The sequence below is a fragment of the Erithacus rubecula genome, assembly GCF_903797595.1.
Source record: "Erithacus rubecula genome assembly, contig: scaffold_141_arrow_ctg1, whole genome shotgun sequence".
Lineage (NCBI taxonomy): Eukaryota > Metazoa > Chordata > Aves > Passeriformes > Muscicapidae > Erithacus > Erithacus rubecula.
The window spans coordinates 872,281-890,476 of record NW_027635538.1 but is presented as its reverse complement, the minus strand read 5'-3'; the positions used below and the strand labels follow the sequence as shown (position 1 = coordinate 890,476).

Here is an 18,196-nt window from a genome sequence, read left to right as displayed (position 1 = left end):
CCCCTGTACCTGCAGCGTGTCGGCGAAGAGCACGATGAGATTCTTGAGGTCCAGCACCAGGCTGGGGTCAGAGCAGTAGGACTGGAGGGGAGGGAGAGAGGAGAACACAGCTCTGAGAGGCTGGCACAGCACAAAACCTAGCCCTGAGCCTGCTCTGTGCCAGGGCACTGCTGGAAACTGGGGAGCAGCAGCTTCACCCCCAGCCCAGCAGGGCAGGGAGGGCTGGGCTGGTGTCTGGGGCTGCAAATCTGAGTTCTGTCCCACCTGATCCCCTGGCACATATTCCCTGCTAATGGGCCATTGTTAAAAACCAGCTGGGCAATCATCTTTATCTTCCACAGCCCATCCTCCCTCCAGCAGATATCTCCTGTCCATGGCCACTGAGTCCCAGGGCATGGCTGATAAAATTCCATCATCCCACTGGGAGATGCTCCAGCCAGGGCAGGAGCCAAGCCTTTCCTACCCAGAGAAAAACTGACATTTGGAACAGCAGAGCAGCCTTTCCACTGGATCCCAGAGGAAAGCCAGACCCTTGCACATCATCCCTGGAGCTTCAGAGGAAACTGCCCCTTCTCCAGGAGCACTGCTCCAGCTGAGCCACATCTGCCCCTGCAGGAGGATGCAGCACCATGGAATGGGACTGTGCCACCACCCTGACTGACTGACTGTGCCAGCTTGGATTCTGACTCTGGCAGGGCTGGGATTGTTCTGTGTAATGCTGCATTGCTATTTTAATTTTCCTAGTGAAGAACTGTTATTCCTAATTCCCAGATCTTTGCCTGAGAGCCCCTTCATTTCAAAATTATAATAATGTGGAGGGAGGGGGGGGGGGTTTACATTCTCCATTTCAAAGAGAAGCTCCTGCCTTTCTTGGCAGATCCTTGTCCTCCACACCAGGTGAAGGTGTCCCTGCTCTCCAGGCTGGAAAAGCCTTTGGGCTGTCCCATAAATGGCTGAGATGTGTCCAGACTGGCAGAGGAGCTGCTGGGCAGTGAGAGGAGCTGCATCCCCCAGCGTTGTCACCACGGGATGGGGACAGCACCTCTCATTTAATATTTACTGTGTTGTGTCTGATGGTAATGAAGCATCTCAGAAAACACACCAGGCTCCAGCTCCAGCACGGGGATTTATCCTGCTCCAAACCCCCAGCACAGCTCAGCGTCCCCAGAGCCACCCCAGCACCCCCAGGAGCAGCCAAAAATCCTGAAAAACATCAGGTTTGAGACAGAGCCTGCCCAAATATAGAATCAGCAATCCCAGGCTGGGAGGAGAGAGGGATTTAGAGCTCCAGGAGGAACAGCTCCATCAATCAGCAGCAGGACTGGGAGACACAGGTTTTCCATCTCCCTGTCCAAAAAGGAGAGTCAGGAAGAAGGATAATGCCCTGAAGCAGCACAAGTGATTAAAGATGTCCCTGTCTGCAGCGAGGAAGAAAATCCAGGGATAAATTTGTCTGCCTTGGAAGAATTGAAATAACCTCAGCAAGGTGAGTCCCTGCTCAAATCCCAGTTGGGGATGAACTGGTTGAACTGGGAGTGCTCCCAAGGTTGGGAAATCAGGGAATGTTGTTTTGTGATTGCTGAAAAAAAAGCCTCCCCTGTTTTGGCACCACTTGAAACAACCCGTGTGGCAACAAAGCTGGGAACACCAAAAAAATAAAAAATAAAAAACCCAAAAAAACAAAACCAACCCCGTGGCTGGGCCTGGCTCAGAGAAAATCCCACTTGAAATGAAAATAAACACAAGTTCAGCTCAGCAGGGGCTTGGTGTTTATCCCCTGTGGTAGAACAGGAGCTCGGGGGGGAAGAGGCAACTTTCCATCACTTTTTTGGGGGGATTTTTCCCCATATTTTCACCCAAGGTGCTCCTCTGCCTACATTTGGGTTTTCTGCCCATTTTTCTCTCATTTTTTTCCCTTTTCAACCCGTTTTCAGCCCATTTCTCAGCCATGAAATTCAAGAAATCAAGATGATTTTTAAGTTCCCTTCCGACCCAAACCACCCTGAGATTCTCTGATTCTGTATCAAACTTCAGTGTGCCCAAAAAATGCTTTGGGATTTTTTCCATCTTTTCCTGTATTTTCACTCAAGGTTCTCTTGGGATTCTCCCTCTCTGGATTTGCTTTTTCTGCCCATTTTCAACCATGAAATTCAAGAAATCAATATGATCTTTCCAACTGAAACCATCCCAGGATTCTCTGATTCTCTATCAAAATTCAGTGTCCCAAAAAAAATGCTTTCCCTCTGTTTTTTTGGGATTTTTCCCCATATTTTCACCCAAGGTGTTCCTGGGGTTCTATCCCTGTGGATTTGGCTTTTCTGCCCATTTTTCTGCTCATTTTTTGCCCTTATTCAACCCATTTTCAGCCCATTTCCCAGCCATGAAATTCAAGAAATCAAGATGATTTTTAAGTTCCCTTCCGACCCAAACCACCCTGAGATTCTCTGATTCTGTATCAAACTTCATTGTCCCAAAAAGATGCTTTTCCCCCAGTTTTTTGGGATTTTTCCCTTATTTTCTTTCACCCAAGGTGCTCTTGGGGTTCTCTCCTTCTGGATTTGGGTTTTTTTTTCCCATTTTCAGCCCATTTTTCTGCTCCTTTTCTGCCCATTTTCAGCCCATTTTTTCAGCCCATTTTCTGCTCATTTTCAGCCCATTTTTCTGCCCACTTTCAGCCCATTTGTCTGCCCATTTTTCTGCCAATTTTCAACCCATTTTCAGCCCATTTTCTGCTCTTTTTCTGCCCATTTTCAGCCCATTTTTCTGCTCATTTTCAGCCCATTTTCTGCCCATTTTCAGCCCATTTTTAGCCAATTTTCAGCTCATTTTCTGCCCATTTTCAGCCCATTTGTCTGCCCATTTTTCTGCCAATTTTCAACCCATTTTCAGCCCATTTTCTGCTCTTTTTCTGCCCATTTTCAGCCCATTTTTTCTGCCCATTTTTCTGCTCATTTTTCAGCCCATTTTCTGCTCATTTTCAGCCCATTTTCTGCTCATTTTTCAACCATTAAATTTAAAAAATCAAGGTGATCTTTCCAACCCAAACTCTGATTCCCTGATTCCGTATCAAAGTCCAATTTCATTATGCCAAAAAGATGCTTTTTCCCCCTTTTTTTTTTTTTTTTTTGGTGAAAAATCAACTCCTCCTACTGCTCATCCAAAATTACACACGAAAAAAACGATAAAAACACAAAACCACAGTTTTAAAAACACCGAGTTTGGTGGGGGAAACGCACTAAAAGAAAGAAAAATAATTCCTTACGTGTCTCTGTCACTCTTTTAAACACTCATAGGGAAAAAAAGAGGAAACAAAGGGAAAAAAAACCATTAAAAAAATGAGAATTACAGGATGTCAAATAAGAGCTGAGGAGGGGGGGATACTCACAGAGTGAGTCCTGAGGGCAGCGATGGTTTTGGACAGAGCCATTTCCCACAGCTCGTCAATGCAGGCACGGGTCACCAGCCCCGGGGTGGTGTGCAGGATGTGATCCTCCACCACGAAAAAGCTGCAGGGAAAAAGGGAAAAATGGGAAAAATGGGAAAAATGGGGATTATGGGGAAAATGGGGGTTATGGGGAGGTGAGCGCGAAAAAAACGGGGAAAAAATCTGAATTTTTGGGGAGTTGAGCGCGAAAAAAAGGGAAAAAAAAAGTGAATTTCTGGGATCTTCCACCATGAAAAAGCTGCAGGGAAAAGGGAAAAATGGGAAAAATGGGAAAAATGGGAATTATGGGATCCTCCACCACGAAAAACCTGCAGGAAAAAAGGGGAAAAATGGGAAAAATGGGGAAAATGGGAAAAATGGGGAGCTGAGCAGGAAAAAAGGGAAAAAATATCTGAATTTTGGGGAGCTGAGCATGAAAAAAGTGGAAGAATGGGAATTATGGGGAGGTGAACTCAAAAACCCAGACAGAATTCTGAATTTTTGGGAGCTGAATACAAAAAAAACAAGAAAAAAATCTGAATTTCAGGGATTCAAACACACAAACCAGAGGAAATTCTGAATTTTGGGGAAATGAATTTCCAAAAAATCTCAAAAATCCTCAGGAAATTCCCAAAATTTCAGGAAAATTCCCCAAAATTCCCAGAAATTCCCAAGAAATTTAATGAAATTCCCAAAAATTCTCAAAATTTCTCAGGAATTTCCTAGAAATTTCCCAAAAATCCCAGAAATTCCCAGAAAATTCCCAAAAATCCCCCCAAAATTCCCCCAAATTCCCAGGAATTCTCAGAATATTCTGTGAAATTTCCCAATATTCCCCAAAATTCCCATAAATTCTCCCCTGAATTTCCCCAAAATTTCCAGAAAATTCCCAAAAAAATCCCCAAAATTCCCAGGAAATTCCCAAAGATTCCCCCCAAAATCCCCAGAAAATTCCCAAAAATTCCCAAAAATTCTCCCCAAAATTCCCAGAAATTTCGCAAAATTCCCAGGAAATTCCCTAAAAATTCCAAGAAATTCCCAAAAATTCCCAGAAAATCCCCCCAAAATCCCAGAAATTCCCAAAAATTCAGCAGAATTTCCTCAAAATTTCCAGAAAATTCCCAAAAATGACCCAAATTCACAGAAAATTTCCAAAATTCCCCAAAATTCCCAGAAAATTCCCAAAAATTCAGCAGAATTTCCTCAAAATTTCCAGAAAATTCCCAAAAATGACCCAAATTCACAGAAAATTCCCAAAATTCCCCAAAATTTCCAGAAAATTCCCAAAAATGACCCAAATTCACAGAAAATTCCCAAAATTCCCAGAGAATTCCCAAAAATTCCACAAAAATTCCCAGAAAATTCCCAAAAATTCCCAGAAAAATTCCGAAAAAATTTTTAAAATAATTCCCCCAAATTCCAAAAAAATTCCCTAAAATTCCCGGGAAATCCCCTAAAAATTCCAGGAAATTCCCAAAAATTCCCCAAAATTCCCAGAAAATTCCAAAAAAATCCCCAAAACTTCCCCAAAAATTCCCCAAAATTTCCAAAAAATTCCCCAAAATTCCCAGAAAATTCCCAATTAATTCCTCAAAATTCCCAGAAAATTCTCAAATACTCCCAAACAATTCCCCCAAATTCCCAAAAATCCCCCAAAATACCCAGAAAATTCCATAAAAATTCCCCAAAAAATCCCCAGACACCTCAAAAACCAAGCGCATAAAACTCCCTTTCCACCCCCAAAAATCCCAAACCACCTTTTTTTCCTTTTTTCCTTTTTTTCCCCCCTTTCCCTCCCATCCCCCCCCATTCCCTCCTCCCCCAGTTGTTTTTTCAGCCCCTTTTGGTGTCTCCAGGGTCACCTACCCCACGATCTGATTGAAATATTTCCTGTAGCCCTCCAAGGTTTCGTGCTGTGACAGAAGCAGAGGGGACAGATGTGAAAATTGATTTTTTTTTTTTTTTTTGGTGGGATTGAGGGCAGGGGGAGTTTTTGGGATTGCAGGGCAGGCTGACCATGTTGGAGGGAGGCTGCAGCACCAGCCGGGCCTGTTTCCTCCTCTGCTTCCTGTAGTAGCTCTCAAAGGTCTCCCTGGCTCCCTGGAAAAGGAGAAAATCCCAAATCAAAACTCCCTGCAGCAGCTACGGGGTCAAAGCTGGGATTGCTGAACCCCAAATCCCAAATCCCAAATTCCAAATCACAAATCCTAAATCCCAAATCCCAAATAAAAACTCCCTGCAGCAGCCACGGGATCAAAGCTGGGATTGCTGAACCCCAAATCGCAAATCCCAAATTCCAAATCACAAATCCCAAATCCTAAATCCCAAATCTCAAACATCCCAAGTCCCAAATCCCAAATCCCAAACCCCAAATCCCAAATCCCAAATAAAAACTCCCTGCAGCAGCCACGGGGTCAAAGCTGGGATTGCTGAACCCCAAACCCCAAATTCCAAATCCCAAATCCCAAATCCCAAAGCCCAAATTCCAAATCCTAAACCCCAAATCACAAATCACAAACCCCAAATCCCAAACCCCAAATCCCAAATAAAAACTCCCTGCAGCAGCCACAGGGTCAAAGCTGGGATTGCTGAACCCCAAATCCCAAATTCCAAATCCTAAATCCCAAATCCCAAATCCCAAATCAAAACTCCCTGCAGCAGCCACGGGATCAAATCTGGGATTGCTGAACCCCAAATCCCAAATCCCAAATTCCAAATCCCAAATTCCAAATTCCAAATTCCAAATCCCAAATCACAAATCCCAAATCCCAAACCCCAAATCCCAAACCCCAAATCCTAAACCCCAAATCACAAATCACAAATCCCAAATCCCAAACCCCAAATCCCAAATAAAAACTCCCTGCAGCAGCCACGGGATCAAAGCTGGGATTGCTGAACCCCAAATTCCAAATCCCAAATTCAAAATCCCAAATCCCAAACCCCAAATCCCAAATCCCAAATTCCAAATCCTAAACCCCAAATATCCCAAATCACAAATCACAAATCCTAAACCCCAAATCCCCAATCACAAATCACAAATCCCAAACCCCAAATCCCAAATAAAAACTCCCTGCAGCAGCCACGGGATCAAAGCTGGGATTGCTGAACCCCAAATTCCAAATCCCAAATTCCAAATCCCAAATTCCAAATCCCAAATAAAAACTCCCTGCAGCAGCCACGGGGTCAAAGCTGGGATTGCTGAACCCCAAATCCCAAATCTCAAATTCCAAATATCCCAAATTCCAAACTCCAAATATCCCAAATCCCAAACATCCCAAACCCCAAATCCCAAATATCCCAAACCCCAAATTCCAAATCCCAAATCCCAAATCAAAACTCCCTGCAGCAGCCACGGGATCAAAGCTGGGATTGCTGAACCCCAAATCCCAAATCCCAAACCCCAAATCCCAAATCCCAAATCCCAAACCCCAAACCCCAAATCCCAAATCACAAATCCTAAATCCCAAATCACAAACCCCAAATCCCAAATAAAAACTCCCTGCAGCAGTCACGGGATCAAAGCTGGGATTGCTGAACCCCAAATCCCAAATCCCAAATCCCAAATCCCAAATCCCAAATCCCAAACATCCCAAACCACAAACATCCCAAATCCCAAATCCCAAATTCCAAATCCTAAACCCCAAACCCCAGACCCCAAACCCCAAATATACCAAATCCCAAATATCCCAAATATCACAAATATCCCAAACCCCAAATCCCAAACCTGGTGTCTGTGTCCAGCTTTGCCCAAATTTTCCCCAAAGGTGAAAATAAAATAAAATAAAATAAAATAAAATAAAATAAAATAAAATAAAATAAAATAAAATAAAATAAAATAAAATAAAATAAAATAAAATAAAATAAAATAAAATAAATCTTGGGGTTCTCTGCCTCTTGATTTGGCTTTTTTTTGCTCATTTTTCAGCTCATTTTCAACCATAAAATTTAAAAAATCAAAATATTCCCAACCCAAACCTCTCTGAGATTATCTCATTTTCTATCAAATTTCATTGTGCCAAAAAGACGATTTTTCTCCCCGTATTTTTTTTTATTATTTTTCCATCTTTTCCCAGATTTTCACCAAAATGCACTTGGGGTTCTCTCCCTCTGGATTTGGTGTTTTTTGCTCATTTTCCAGCTCATTTTCTGCCCATTTTCAACCATAAAATTAAAAAAAAATCAAAATATTCCCAACCCAAACCATCCCAGGATTCTCTGATTCTGTGTCAAATTTCAATGTGCCAAAAGATGATTTTCCCCCCCAGATTTTTATTATTTTTCCATCTTTTCACCCAAAAATGCACTTGGGGTTCTCTCCCTCTGGATTTGTTTTTTTTGCTCATTTTTCAGCTCATTTTCAACCATGAAATTTAAGAAATCAAAATGATCTTTAAGGTCCCTTCCAACCCAAACCATTTTCTGGGATGGTTTTTTTGTTTTTTTTTTTTTTACCCCAAATCATTCTCTGGGGTGATTTTTTACCCTAATCCATTCTCTGGTATTATTTTTTTTATTCCAATCCATTCTCTGGGATGATTTTTTTAGCCCAAACCATTCTCTGGGATTTTTTCTTTTTTTTTTTTTTTTTTTTTTGGTTTGGTTTGGTTTTTTTTACCCCAATCCATTCTCTCTGGGATTATTTTTTTTTACCCCAAATCACTCTCTGGGATTATTTTTTTACCCCAAACCATTCCCTGGGGTGATTTTTTACCCCAATCCATTCTCTGGGATTTTTTTCTTTTTTTTTTTTTTTTTTTTGTTTTTTTGTTTTGTTTTAGTTTTTTTTACCCCAATCCATTCCCTCTGGTATTATTTTTTTTTTACCCCAAATCACTTTCTGGGATTATTTTTTCCCCCAAATCATTCTCTGGGATTATTTTTTACCCCAATCCATTCTCTAGGATGATTTTTTTTTTGCTCCAAGTCATTCTCTGGGGTGATTTTTTTCCCTAAACCATTCTCTGGGACTTTTTTTCTTTTCTTTTTTTTTTTTTTTTTTTTTTTTTAACCCCAAACCATTCTCTGGGATGATTTTTTACCCCAATCCATTCTCTGGGATGATTTTTTTTTTACCCCAAACCATTCTCTAGGATGATTTTTTACCCTAAACCATTCTCTGGGATTTTTTTTTTTTTTTTTTTTTTTTTTACCCCAAACCATTCTGTGGGATTATTTTTTTCCCCCAAATCACTCTCTGGGATGATTTTCCCCAACCCCTCCACCCCCACCCTGTTTCTGTCTGAAACTCCATCACCAACATCTCCAGGAAAGGGACAAAAAATTTGCTTTGAACTGTTGGGAGCCAAGGGAGAGAATAAAAAAAAATAGAAAATAAATCTATAAACCAACTCCATCTCATTGAAAATTCACAAAACAAACAACATGCAACAACAAATCTCACCTGAGCCAGGCAGCAGCTGTCAAGCTGCTCCTCTCCAGAAAATAAATTAATTAAAAGCCAGCCCTGATGGTAATTTAATGATTCCCCAGCTGTTGTGGCATTACACAACCAAGGCCTTGTGAGGAGCCCTTGCCTCACTTGATCCTGGTTTTTTCTTTTTTTAAATCCAAGGCTCAGCCCAGAGCTCTCCCACCTTCCCAAAGGTGGCAAAAATCTATAAAATATATATATATTTTTTTTAGGTGGTAAAATGCTGCTAAAAAAATTTTTGTAGGTGTTTAAATCTATCGAAAAAAAAACCTCATTCGGTTCTCAAATTTATCCAGGAAACTTTCTTAGGATCCAAAATCCATCCCCCCTAAAATCTTTTTAGGTCCCCCAAATTCATTAAAAAAAAAATTTAGGTGCTCAAATCTCCATTAAAAAAAAATTTAGGTGCTCAAATCCATCCCCAAAATCTTTTTAGGTGCTCAAATCCATCCAAAAAATCCTCTTAGGTGTTAAAATCCATTCCCAAATTTTTCTTGGGTGCTCAAATCCATCCAAAAACCTCCTTAGGTTCTAAAATCCAACTAAAATCATTCTTAGGTGCTCAAACCCATCAAAAAAAATCTTACTTAGGGTCCCAAAATCCATCCCCAAAATCTTTTTAGGTCCCAAAATTCATTAAAAAAAATTTAGGTGCTCAAATCCATCCCCAAAATCTTTTGAGGTGCTCAAATCCATCCAAAAAATCCTCTTAGGTCTCAAAATCCATCAACAAAACTTTTTTAGGTGCTAAAATACAACTAAAAATCTTTCTTAGGTGCTCAAATCCACCCTAAAACCTTCTTAGGTGCTAAAATACAATTTTAAAGTATTTCAGGTTTTAAAAACTATCCCAAAACCTTTTTAAGTGCTCAAATCCATCCAAAAAATCCTCTTAGGGTCTCAAAATGCATCCCCAAAATTTTCTTTTAGGTCCCAAAATTCATCCAAAAAACTTTTTAGGTGCTCAAATCCATCCCCAAAACCTTTTGAGGTGCTCAAATCCATAAAAAAAAAAACTTTTTTAGGTGTTAAAATACAAGTAAAAAACTTTTTTGTGTCCTAAAATCAACCCCCAAAAGTTTCTTAGGTCCCAAAATCCATCCAAAAAAATCCTTTTTAGGTGCTCAAATTAATTAAAAAAAAACTTCTTAGGTCCTAAAATCCATCCCCAAAATTTCCTTAAGGGAAGGATCCTGAGGCAGAAATCAGGAAAAGGTGGATTATAAGGAATTATTGAATTATTTTGTTTTTTATCAAACCAAGAGATGCCTGAAGTTAAAAAGTGAAAAATTCCAAGGCCTGAAGTTGGTGATTCTCAGGATCCACCTCCTCTCCACCAGAGAAAACCAAGAAAAAAGGGAAATGTCCCACACTGAGGGGATTTGTTAAATTTATTACATTTATTACATTTATTATATTCATAATATTTATTAAATTTATTAATTTCTGCTGAGCCTTGGCTCCCAAACCCCCCCCTGATCATCAGCCAGCCCTGCTTGGAGGGAAACCACTCATTAATTAATTAAATTATTGGATTTTGGGGATAATTTAAAACTTTAGTGTTTTCTTAAACAGCTTTTTTAAGAAATGTAAGTGTGGCACCATCAAATGTGGGAGCACGGCATCAATTAATGAGTAATTAACTCATCACTGAGCTGCCAGAAGCTGCCATTCCTCCAAGATTTTGGGGGAGAATTTTGGGATTTTTGGGAATTTTGGGAATGGGATTTGTTGGACTCTCCAAGAGCATTGGGGCAGAAGAGCTCAGCCCAATTTGAGGAGCAGATTTTGGAGGTTTCTGCTGAGGCAGAATTGGGATTGTCCCCAAATCCTCCCCTGTGCTGGGTTGATGTGGCCAGAAATGTGAATTCTGTCCCACCTGTGGCACAGATTCCCTGCTAATGGGGCAACATCTAAAAACCAGCTGGGCAATCATCTTTATCTTCCACAGCCCATCCTCCCTCCAGCAGATATCTCCTGTTCATGGCCACTGAGTCCCAGGGCATGGCTGATAAAATTCCATCATCCCACTGGGAGATGCTCCAGCCAGGGCAGGAGCCAAGCCTTTCCTACCCAGAGAAAAACTGACATTTGGACACCAGAGCAGCCTTTCCACTGGATCCCAGAGGAAAGCCAGACCCTTGCACATCATCCCTGGAGCTTCAGAGGAAACTGCACCTTCTCCAGGAGCACTGCTCCAGCTGAGCCACATCTGCCCCTGCAGGAGGATGCAGCACCATGGAATGGGACTGTGCCACCACCCTGACTGACTGACTGTGCCAGCTTGGATTCTGACTCTGGCAGGGCTGGGATTGTTCTGTGTAATACTGCATTGCTATTTTAATTTTCCTAGTGAAGAACTGTTATTCCTAATTCCCATCTCTTTGCCTGAGAGCCCCTTCATTTCAGAACTATAATAATTTGGAGGGAGGGGTTTACATTCTCCATTTCAAAGAGAAGCTCCTGCCTTTATTGGCAGATCCTTGTCCTTAAACCAGGACACCCAGGACTCTCCCTGCTCCTCCAGGAAAGGAAGGAAAGGACTCACCCCACACCCAGCTGCACTCCCAGTGTCCAACCCCATCCCACAGAACTCCAGACTGGTTTGGGTGGGAAAGGATCCGAAAAATCATGGAATTCCATCCCACCCATGGCAGAAACATCTCAGTTTCCCAGGTGGATCCAGCCTGGCCTTGGGCACTGCCAGGGATCCAGGGAATTCTCTGGGAATCCCAGCCCAGGCAGGAATTCCTTCCCAAGATCCCAGCCCAATCTCCCCTTTCCCAGTGGAGCCATTCCCTGTGTCCTTGTCCCCAATTCCAGCTCTCCTGGAGCCCCTGCAGGGACTCTGAGCATCCCCTGGAATTTTCCCTTCTCCAGGGAACATTCCCAGCTCTCCCAGAGCAGAACCCTGCAGCAGCTCCAGGCTTTATTCCACCAACATTCCCATGGGGAATTTTCCCCTCCAGCTCCTCAGGAGCATCACAGGATGAGGGGACACAGGATCCCAAATTCCCAATTCCATGGGGACAAACCCCAGGCTGGATCTCCATCCCTGATGGCAGCTGGAGCAGCTTCACCACAATCTCCTGAAGTTAGAATCACTCTGGAATCACTTCCAGAGGAAAAAATGAGTTTTCCAGAGGCTGGAAATGCCACAAGAACCTGACCCCCATCCCTGGATTCTCCTCTGAAGGTTTTGGGATTCCACCTCCTCCTTCCAGCTCAGCAGGAGGGAAGGAGCAGCAAAAGCCTTTGAAACCATTCCCCAAAAAAACCCAAAATATTAAAAAAAAATCAATAAAAATCAAAGAATCCTTTTCACTTCTTAGCAATTTCTCAAAAATTTATGGCCCAGCGTGACCAAGCCCATCCCCTCACAGCTCTGCTCCCTGGATTCCCCTTCCTCAGCCATTTTTGGCTGCCCCAAAAATCAGGGACAAAAAAACTCATCCTCCCCACAGCCCCTCTCGTGACCCTGCTCCCATTTTTCATCCATCCCTTTCTCCTCAGAGTGTTTCTCCCTCATCTCCCCAGATATTTCCATTGCTCCCTAATTACATTCTCCACAAAATGGAAAAAATATTTCTTCCTCTCTGTGGCAGTTTGAGCTCAGACCACCCAGTTTCCCACATTTCATCTGTTTGGGACTATTCAATTTCTCAGGTCTCCAGATAATCCATTACTCCTCTGAATTCTACGCCTGAATCTCTGGATTAAAAAAAAAAATAAAAAATAAAAAAAGACAAAAAAACCAAACAAACACACCAACCAGACCAGGAATATTTATGAATATTTCAGAGAAAATTCTCTGAGTTTTCTGAGTTGCCCAGCTGAAACTCCAGGTGGGATTTTGTGGGTTTTTTGTGCTCCTCTCTCACAGTTTGAAGGGGAGAACCAAAGGAAACTCTTGGGGAAGTTTGGGTTGGCTATTTGGGAAAATTCCTTCGTGGAAAGGAAATGGCCAGTGAGGTTTGGAGTCCCCATCCCTGTGGATGTGGCACTTGGGGACAGCGGTGGCACAGCTGGATTGGATCCTAGAGGGCTTTTCCAACCTCAGCCATCCCATGGAACCCAGCAGAGCAGCTGCTTTCATCAGCTCTAATCCCAGTTTCACCCAGCTCTCAACCCCTCAGAGGGAGCAGAGGAATCCAAAGTGCCCATTCCAGGTCCAGGAAAAACCCTCAATAACACCTCACATCTGTCAAATTGCTGGGCAGAACTCTCCTGCTCAAATTAGCCCCAGAGTTCACAGAGTTGGCAAGGAGAGGGGGGTAATTACCAGTGGGGATGAACACCACAGAAGGGAAAACAGAGAGGATAATCACAAGAAAGCAAAAACAGCAGCTGAACAAACCTAAAAATGTTTTGGGATTCGGGAGAGCCAAGCTGGGGAGTTGGGATTGCATCAGGGAAAAAAAAAATGAAATGAAATAAAATGAAAGAATAGAATAGAATAGAATAGAATAGAATAGAATAGAATAGAATAGAATAGAATAGAATAGAATAGAATAGAATAGAATAGAATAGAATAGAATAGAATAGAATAGAATAGAATAGAAAAGAATAGAAGAAAGGAAAAGGAAAAAGGAAAAAGGAAAGGAAAAGGAAAAAGGAAAAAGGAAAGGAAAAGGAAAAAGGAAAAGGAAAAGGAAAAGGAAAAGGAAAAGGAAAAGGAAAAGGAAAAGGAAAAGGAAAAGGAAAAGGAAAAGGAAAAGTGCAGAACCCAACATTCCCATGGGTTATTTTTGCCTGAGCCATCCCAAACCCTTCCCTATTTGGAACATCATTCATCATTCCCCCAAAATCAGTGAATCCCATTAAAATCTCAGCACCAGGACAGCAAGGATTCACCACAAGATCTGCTGAGAAGAGAAAACCTTGGAAAACCCAGGTTGTGCCAGTTTATTGTGGATCTATTGACACCAGGGAAATAAACCCAGAGAATCCATGGGAAAAGCCCAAATTCAGCAGAATTTTACAGCCACTAGAGAAGGTTTTTGTTAAAAAAAACCACAGAGCAGCTCTGGCTGAAATTAAATAATCAGGGATGAATCCAGTTTAATTCTGTGCCTGGGGAATCCCAAACCCAGCACCCAGCTGGATTTATCAGTGTAAGATCACTAAAATCATGGAATCAGGGAATGGTTTGGGTTGGGAAGGATCCCAGAATCAGGGACATTCCTCAGGTGCTCCCACCCCAGTGTCCAACCTCGGGACAACCAGTATTCCCATACTGGGAATTCCCAGCAATTCTGGGACCTGCTCCCACTGGACAAGGTCTCTCCACTCTGCAGATGTCCCCAAATGTGGTGAAAATGTGGCAGGGCCAACACCTGGGCAGGCTGGAGGGACAACACAGTGACATCCCAAAGGACAAATTCCAAACATCCCCCCTGGAAAGGGAGGAGCCTGAACCCCTCACAAACTGGTGTCTGTGGACAAAGATGGGGATTTTGGGGTGCACAGGAAGTTTTTGCCACGAGAAGAACAATAAAAATCCCAGAGATTGGTTGGAGCAGGGTGCTGCTCACACCAAGGTTTGATCCCTGGATGGTTTTTTTTCCCAGAGCTGGATCTTTGGGAGATTCCAGCTCAGAATTCCCCATGATTCCATGAAGCAGCAAAAGTAATTCACAAATCTGGATGAGAAAACTGCCCTGATGTCCCAGCTGCAGGCAGGAGGTGGGATTGGGGCCCTGCTGAGATCCCTTCCCACCCTTTCCATCCTTTTTATCCCTTTTATCATCCTCTTCCAACCTTTCTCATCCTTTCCATCCCTTCCCATCCTTTCCATCTTTTCCCATCCTTCCCATCCCTTCTCATCCTTTCCCACTTTTCTATCCCTTCCAACCTTTCCCATCCCCTTCCATCTTTTCCATCCCTTCCCTCCCCATCCCATCCCTGTATCCCATCCCATCCCATTATCCCATCCCATCCCATCCCATTATCCCATCCCATCCCATTATCCCATCCCATCCCTGGATCCCATCCCATCCCTGGATCCCATCCCTGGATCCCATCCCATTATCCCATCCCATCCCATCCCATCCCATCCCATCCCATCCCATCCCATCCCATTATCCCATCCCATTATCCCATCCCATTATCCCATCCCATTATCCCATCCCATCCCATCCCCCTCTCATCTCCCAGCCTGGGCTCCAGGAGCCCTGACCACCAACCCTGCCTCAGGTTCTGGCAGAAGGAAAGATCAAATCCCATTTTTGGGGGGGGTTGGGTGATTCCAGTCCCATCTGTGTCACCCTCACCCCACAGCCCCAGCTCAGGGCTCCAATTTGATTTTCCTGCAAGTGGCAAACATCACATCCATGCTCAAAAACTCAGCCCAGCCTGGATCCCATCCCCATGGAAACAGCCCAAACTCAACCCCAACCCCTCAACAGCTCAGAGCAGCACCTTGGATGGGACAGACCTCACCAAAAACACCACTGAAGCTTTAAAACCTTTTTTTTTTACCCTCAAAAAAAGGGTAAAAAAAGGAAAAGCAGCTCAGAAAAATCATCCAGCATGCCCTGGAGATGGGAGCAGCTAAGAGAAGCCTGGTAGCCACTACAGAGCCACAGAGAGCCCAACTCCTGAGCAGATGCTGCTCTTGGGAAATGGAAACATTCCCAAGAAATCCCACGGGGCTGCAGGCACAGGTGCTGAGCAAGGGGAGGTTGGGATCAAAAAGGAGCCTCCTGCCTGTTGACTGTAAACACCCCCTGGATCCCAAAAAACAGGAGATGAGGTGGAGCAGGGATTGCGTGGGGGGAAGAGAGAGTGGCTGCACTCTGGAACAAAAAAAATTAAATTATTTAAGCTGTAAATCTCAAATTGAAGGAGTACATCTCAAATTGAAGGAGTAAATCTCATATTGAAGGAGTACATCTCAAATTGAAGGAGTAAATCTCAAATTGAAGCAGTAAATCTCAAATTTAAGGAGTAAATCTCAAATTGAAGCAGAAAATCTCAAATTGAAGGAGTAAATCTCAAATTTAAGGAGTAAATCTCAAATTGAAGCAGTAAATCTCAAATTTAAGGAGTAAATCTCAAATTTAAGGAGTAAATCTCATATTGAAGGAGTACATCTCAAATTTAAGTTGGGAATTTTATTGGGAATTTGGTGTTTTGGGTGCTCAAATCCATCCAAAAAACCTCCTCGGGTGCTGAAATCCATCCCCAAAAACTCCTTAGGTGCCCAAATCCATCCAAAAATCTTTCTTAGGTTCTAAAATCCATCCTCAAAACCTTCTTAGGTGCTCAAATCCATCCAAAAAATCTTTTTAGGTGCTCAAATTCATCCAAAAAAACCTTCTTATGTCCTAAAATCAACTCCCAAATCCTTCTTAGGTCCCAAAATCCAACTAAAATATGTCCTAAAATCAACTCCCAAAACATCCTTAGGTCCCAAAATTCATCCCCAAAACCTCCTTAGGTGCTCAAATCCATCCAAAAAAACCTTTTCAGGTTCTAAAATAGAGCTAAAATTTTTTCTTATGTCCTGAAATCCATCCCCAAAACCTCCTTAGATCCCAAAATCCATGAAAAAAAAAAAATCCTCTTAGGTTCTAAAATCCATCCCCAAAACCTCCTTAGGTCTCAAAATCCATAATAAAAAAACCTGTTTAGGTTCTAAAATAGAACTAAAAAAAACTTTCTTTTGTCCTAAAATCAATTCCCAAAACCTCCTTAGATCCCAAAATCCATCCCCAAAACTTTCTGAGGTGTTCAAATTAATTAAAAAAAAAAAAATCTTAAGTCCCAAAATTAATTCCTAAAACCTCCTCAGGTGCTCAAATCCATCCAAAAAAAAACCTTTTTAGGGTCTAAAATAGGCAGAAACTCCATGGGAGATCCAACCCTCCCCTGCCTCTCTCCCATCCTTGGTTAAGTTCATTTAAAACTCTGAAGAAAAGCAAGAAAATTTTACAAAAAGAAGCAAACCCCATTTGATATGGGGGGAATTGTCCCAAACCCCATTTGATATGGGGGAATTGTCCCAAATCCCATTTGATATGGGGGGAATTGTCCCAAATCCCATTTGATATGGGGGAATTGTCCCAAATCCCATTTGATATGGGGGAATTGTCCCAAATCCCATTTGATATGGGGGAATTGTCCCAAACCCCATTTGATATGGGGGAATTGTCCCAAACCCCATTTGATATGGGGGGAATTGTCCCAAACCCCATTTGATATGGGGGAATTGTCACAAATCCCATTTGATATGGGGGAATTGTCCCAAACCCCATTTGATATGGGGGAAATTGACACAAACCCCATTTGATATGGGGGAATTGTCCCAAACCCCATTTGATATGGGGGAAATTGACACAAACCCCATTTGATATGGGGGAATTGTCACAAACCCCATTTGATATGGGGGAAATTGACACAAACCCCATTTGATATGGGGGAATTGTCACAAATCCCATTTGATATAGGGGAATTGTCCCAAATCCCATTTGATATGGGGGAATTGTCACAGACCCCATTTGATATGGGGGAATTGTCACAGACCCCATTTGATATGGGGGAATTGTCACAAATCCCATTTGATATGGGGGAATTGTCCCAAACCCCATTTGATATGGGGGAATTGTCACAAATCCCATTTGATATGGGGGAATTGACACAAATCCCATTTGATATGGGGGAATTGTCACAGACCCCATTTGATATGGGGGGAATTGTCACAAACCCCATTTGATATGGGGGAATTGTCACAAACCAAATTCTCTCTGGGGGGAATTGTCCCAAATCTGATTATCTCCAGGGAGGATTGTCCCAAACCCCATTCCCTCTGGGGGGAATTGTCCCAAACCCCATTCTCTTTGGGGGAATTGTCCCAAACCCCATTCTCTCCAGGAGGAATAGTCCCAAACCCCATTCTCTCTGTGGGGAATTGTTCCAAACCCCATTCTCTCTGTGGGAATTGTCCCAAACTCCATTCTCTTTGGGGGAATTGTCCCAAACCCCATTCTCTCTGTGGGAATTGTCCCAAACCCCATTCTCTCTGTGGGAATTGTCCCAAACCCCATTCTCTTTGGGGGAATTGTCCCAAACCCCATTCTCTCTGGGGGAATTGTCCCAAACCCCATTCTCTCCAGGAGGAATTGTCCCAAACCCCATTCTCTCTGTGGGAATTGTCCCAAACCCCATTCTCTCCGGGAGAAATTGTCCCAAACCCCATTCTCTCTGTGGGAATTGTCCCAAACCCCATTCTCTCCGGGAGAAATTGTCCCAAACCCCATTCTCTCTGGGGGAATTGTCCCAAACCCCATTCTCTCTGTGGGAATAGTCCCAAACCCCATTCTCTCTGTGGGAATTGTCCC

General features: G+C 42.8%; 1 protein-coding gene across 3 annotated transcripts in view; it reads right to left on the bottom strand.

Moving 5' to 3' along the window:
* EXOC6B (exocyst complex component 6B) overlaps positions 1-18,196 on the bottom strand; it is a 171,631-nt gene that overhangs the window by 48,281 nt on the left and 105,154 nt on the right. For all 3 annotated transcript variants that reach the window (XM_079333105.1, XM_079333106.1, XM_079333107.1), the window contains 4 exons: positions 5,441-5,524; positions 5,291-5,337; positions 3,386-3,506; positions 10-81 (listed from right to left, as the gene is read on the bottom strand). In XM_079333105.1, coding sequence (XP_079189231.1) covers positions 10-81; positions 3,386-3,506; positions 5,291-5,337; positions 5,441-5,524 — 324 coding nt within the window. The remainder of the gene's footprint in view (positions 1-9; positions 82-3,385; positions 3,507-5,290; positions 5,338-5,440; positions 5,525-18,196) is intronic.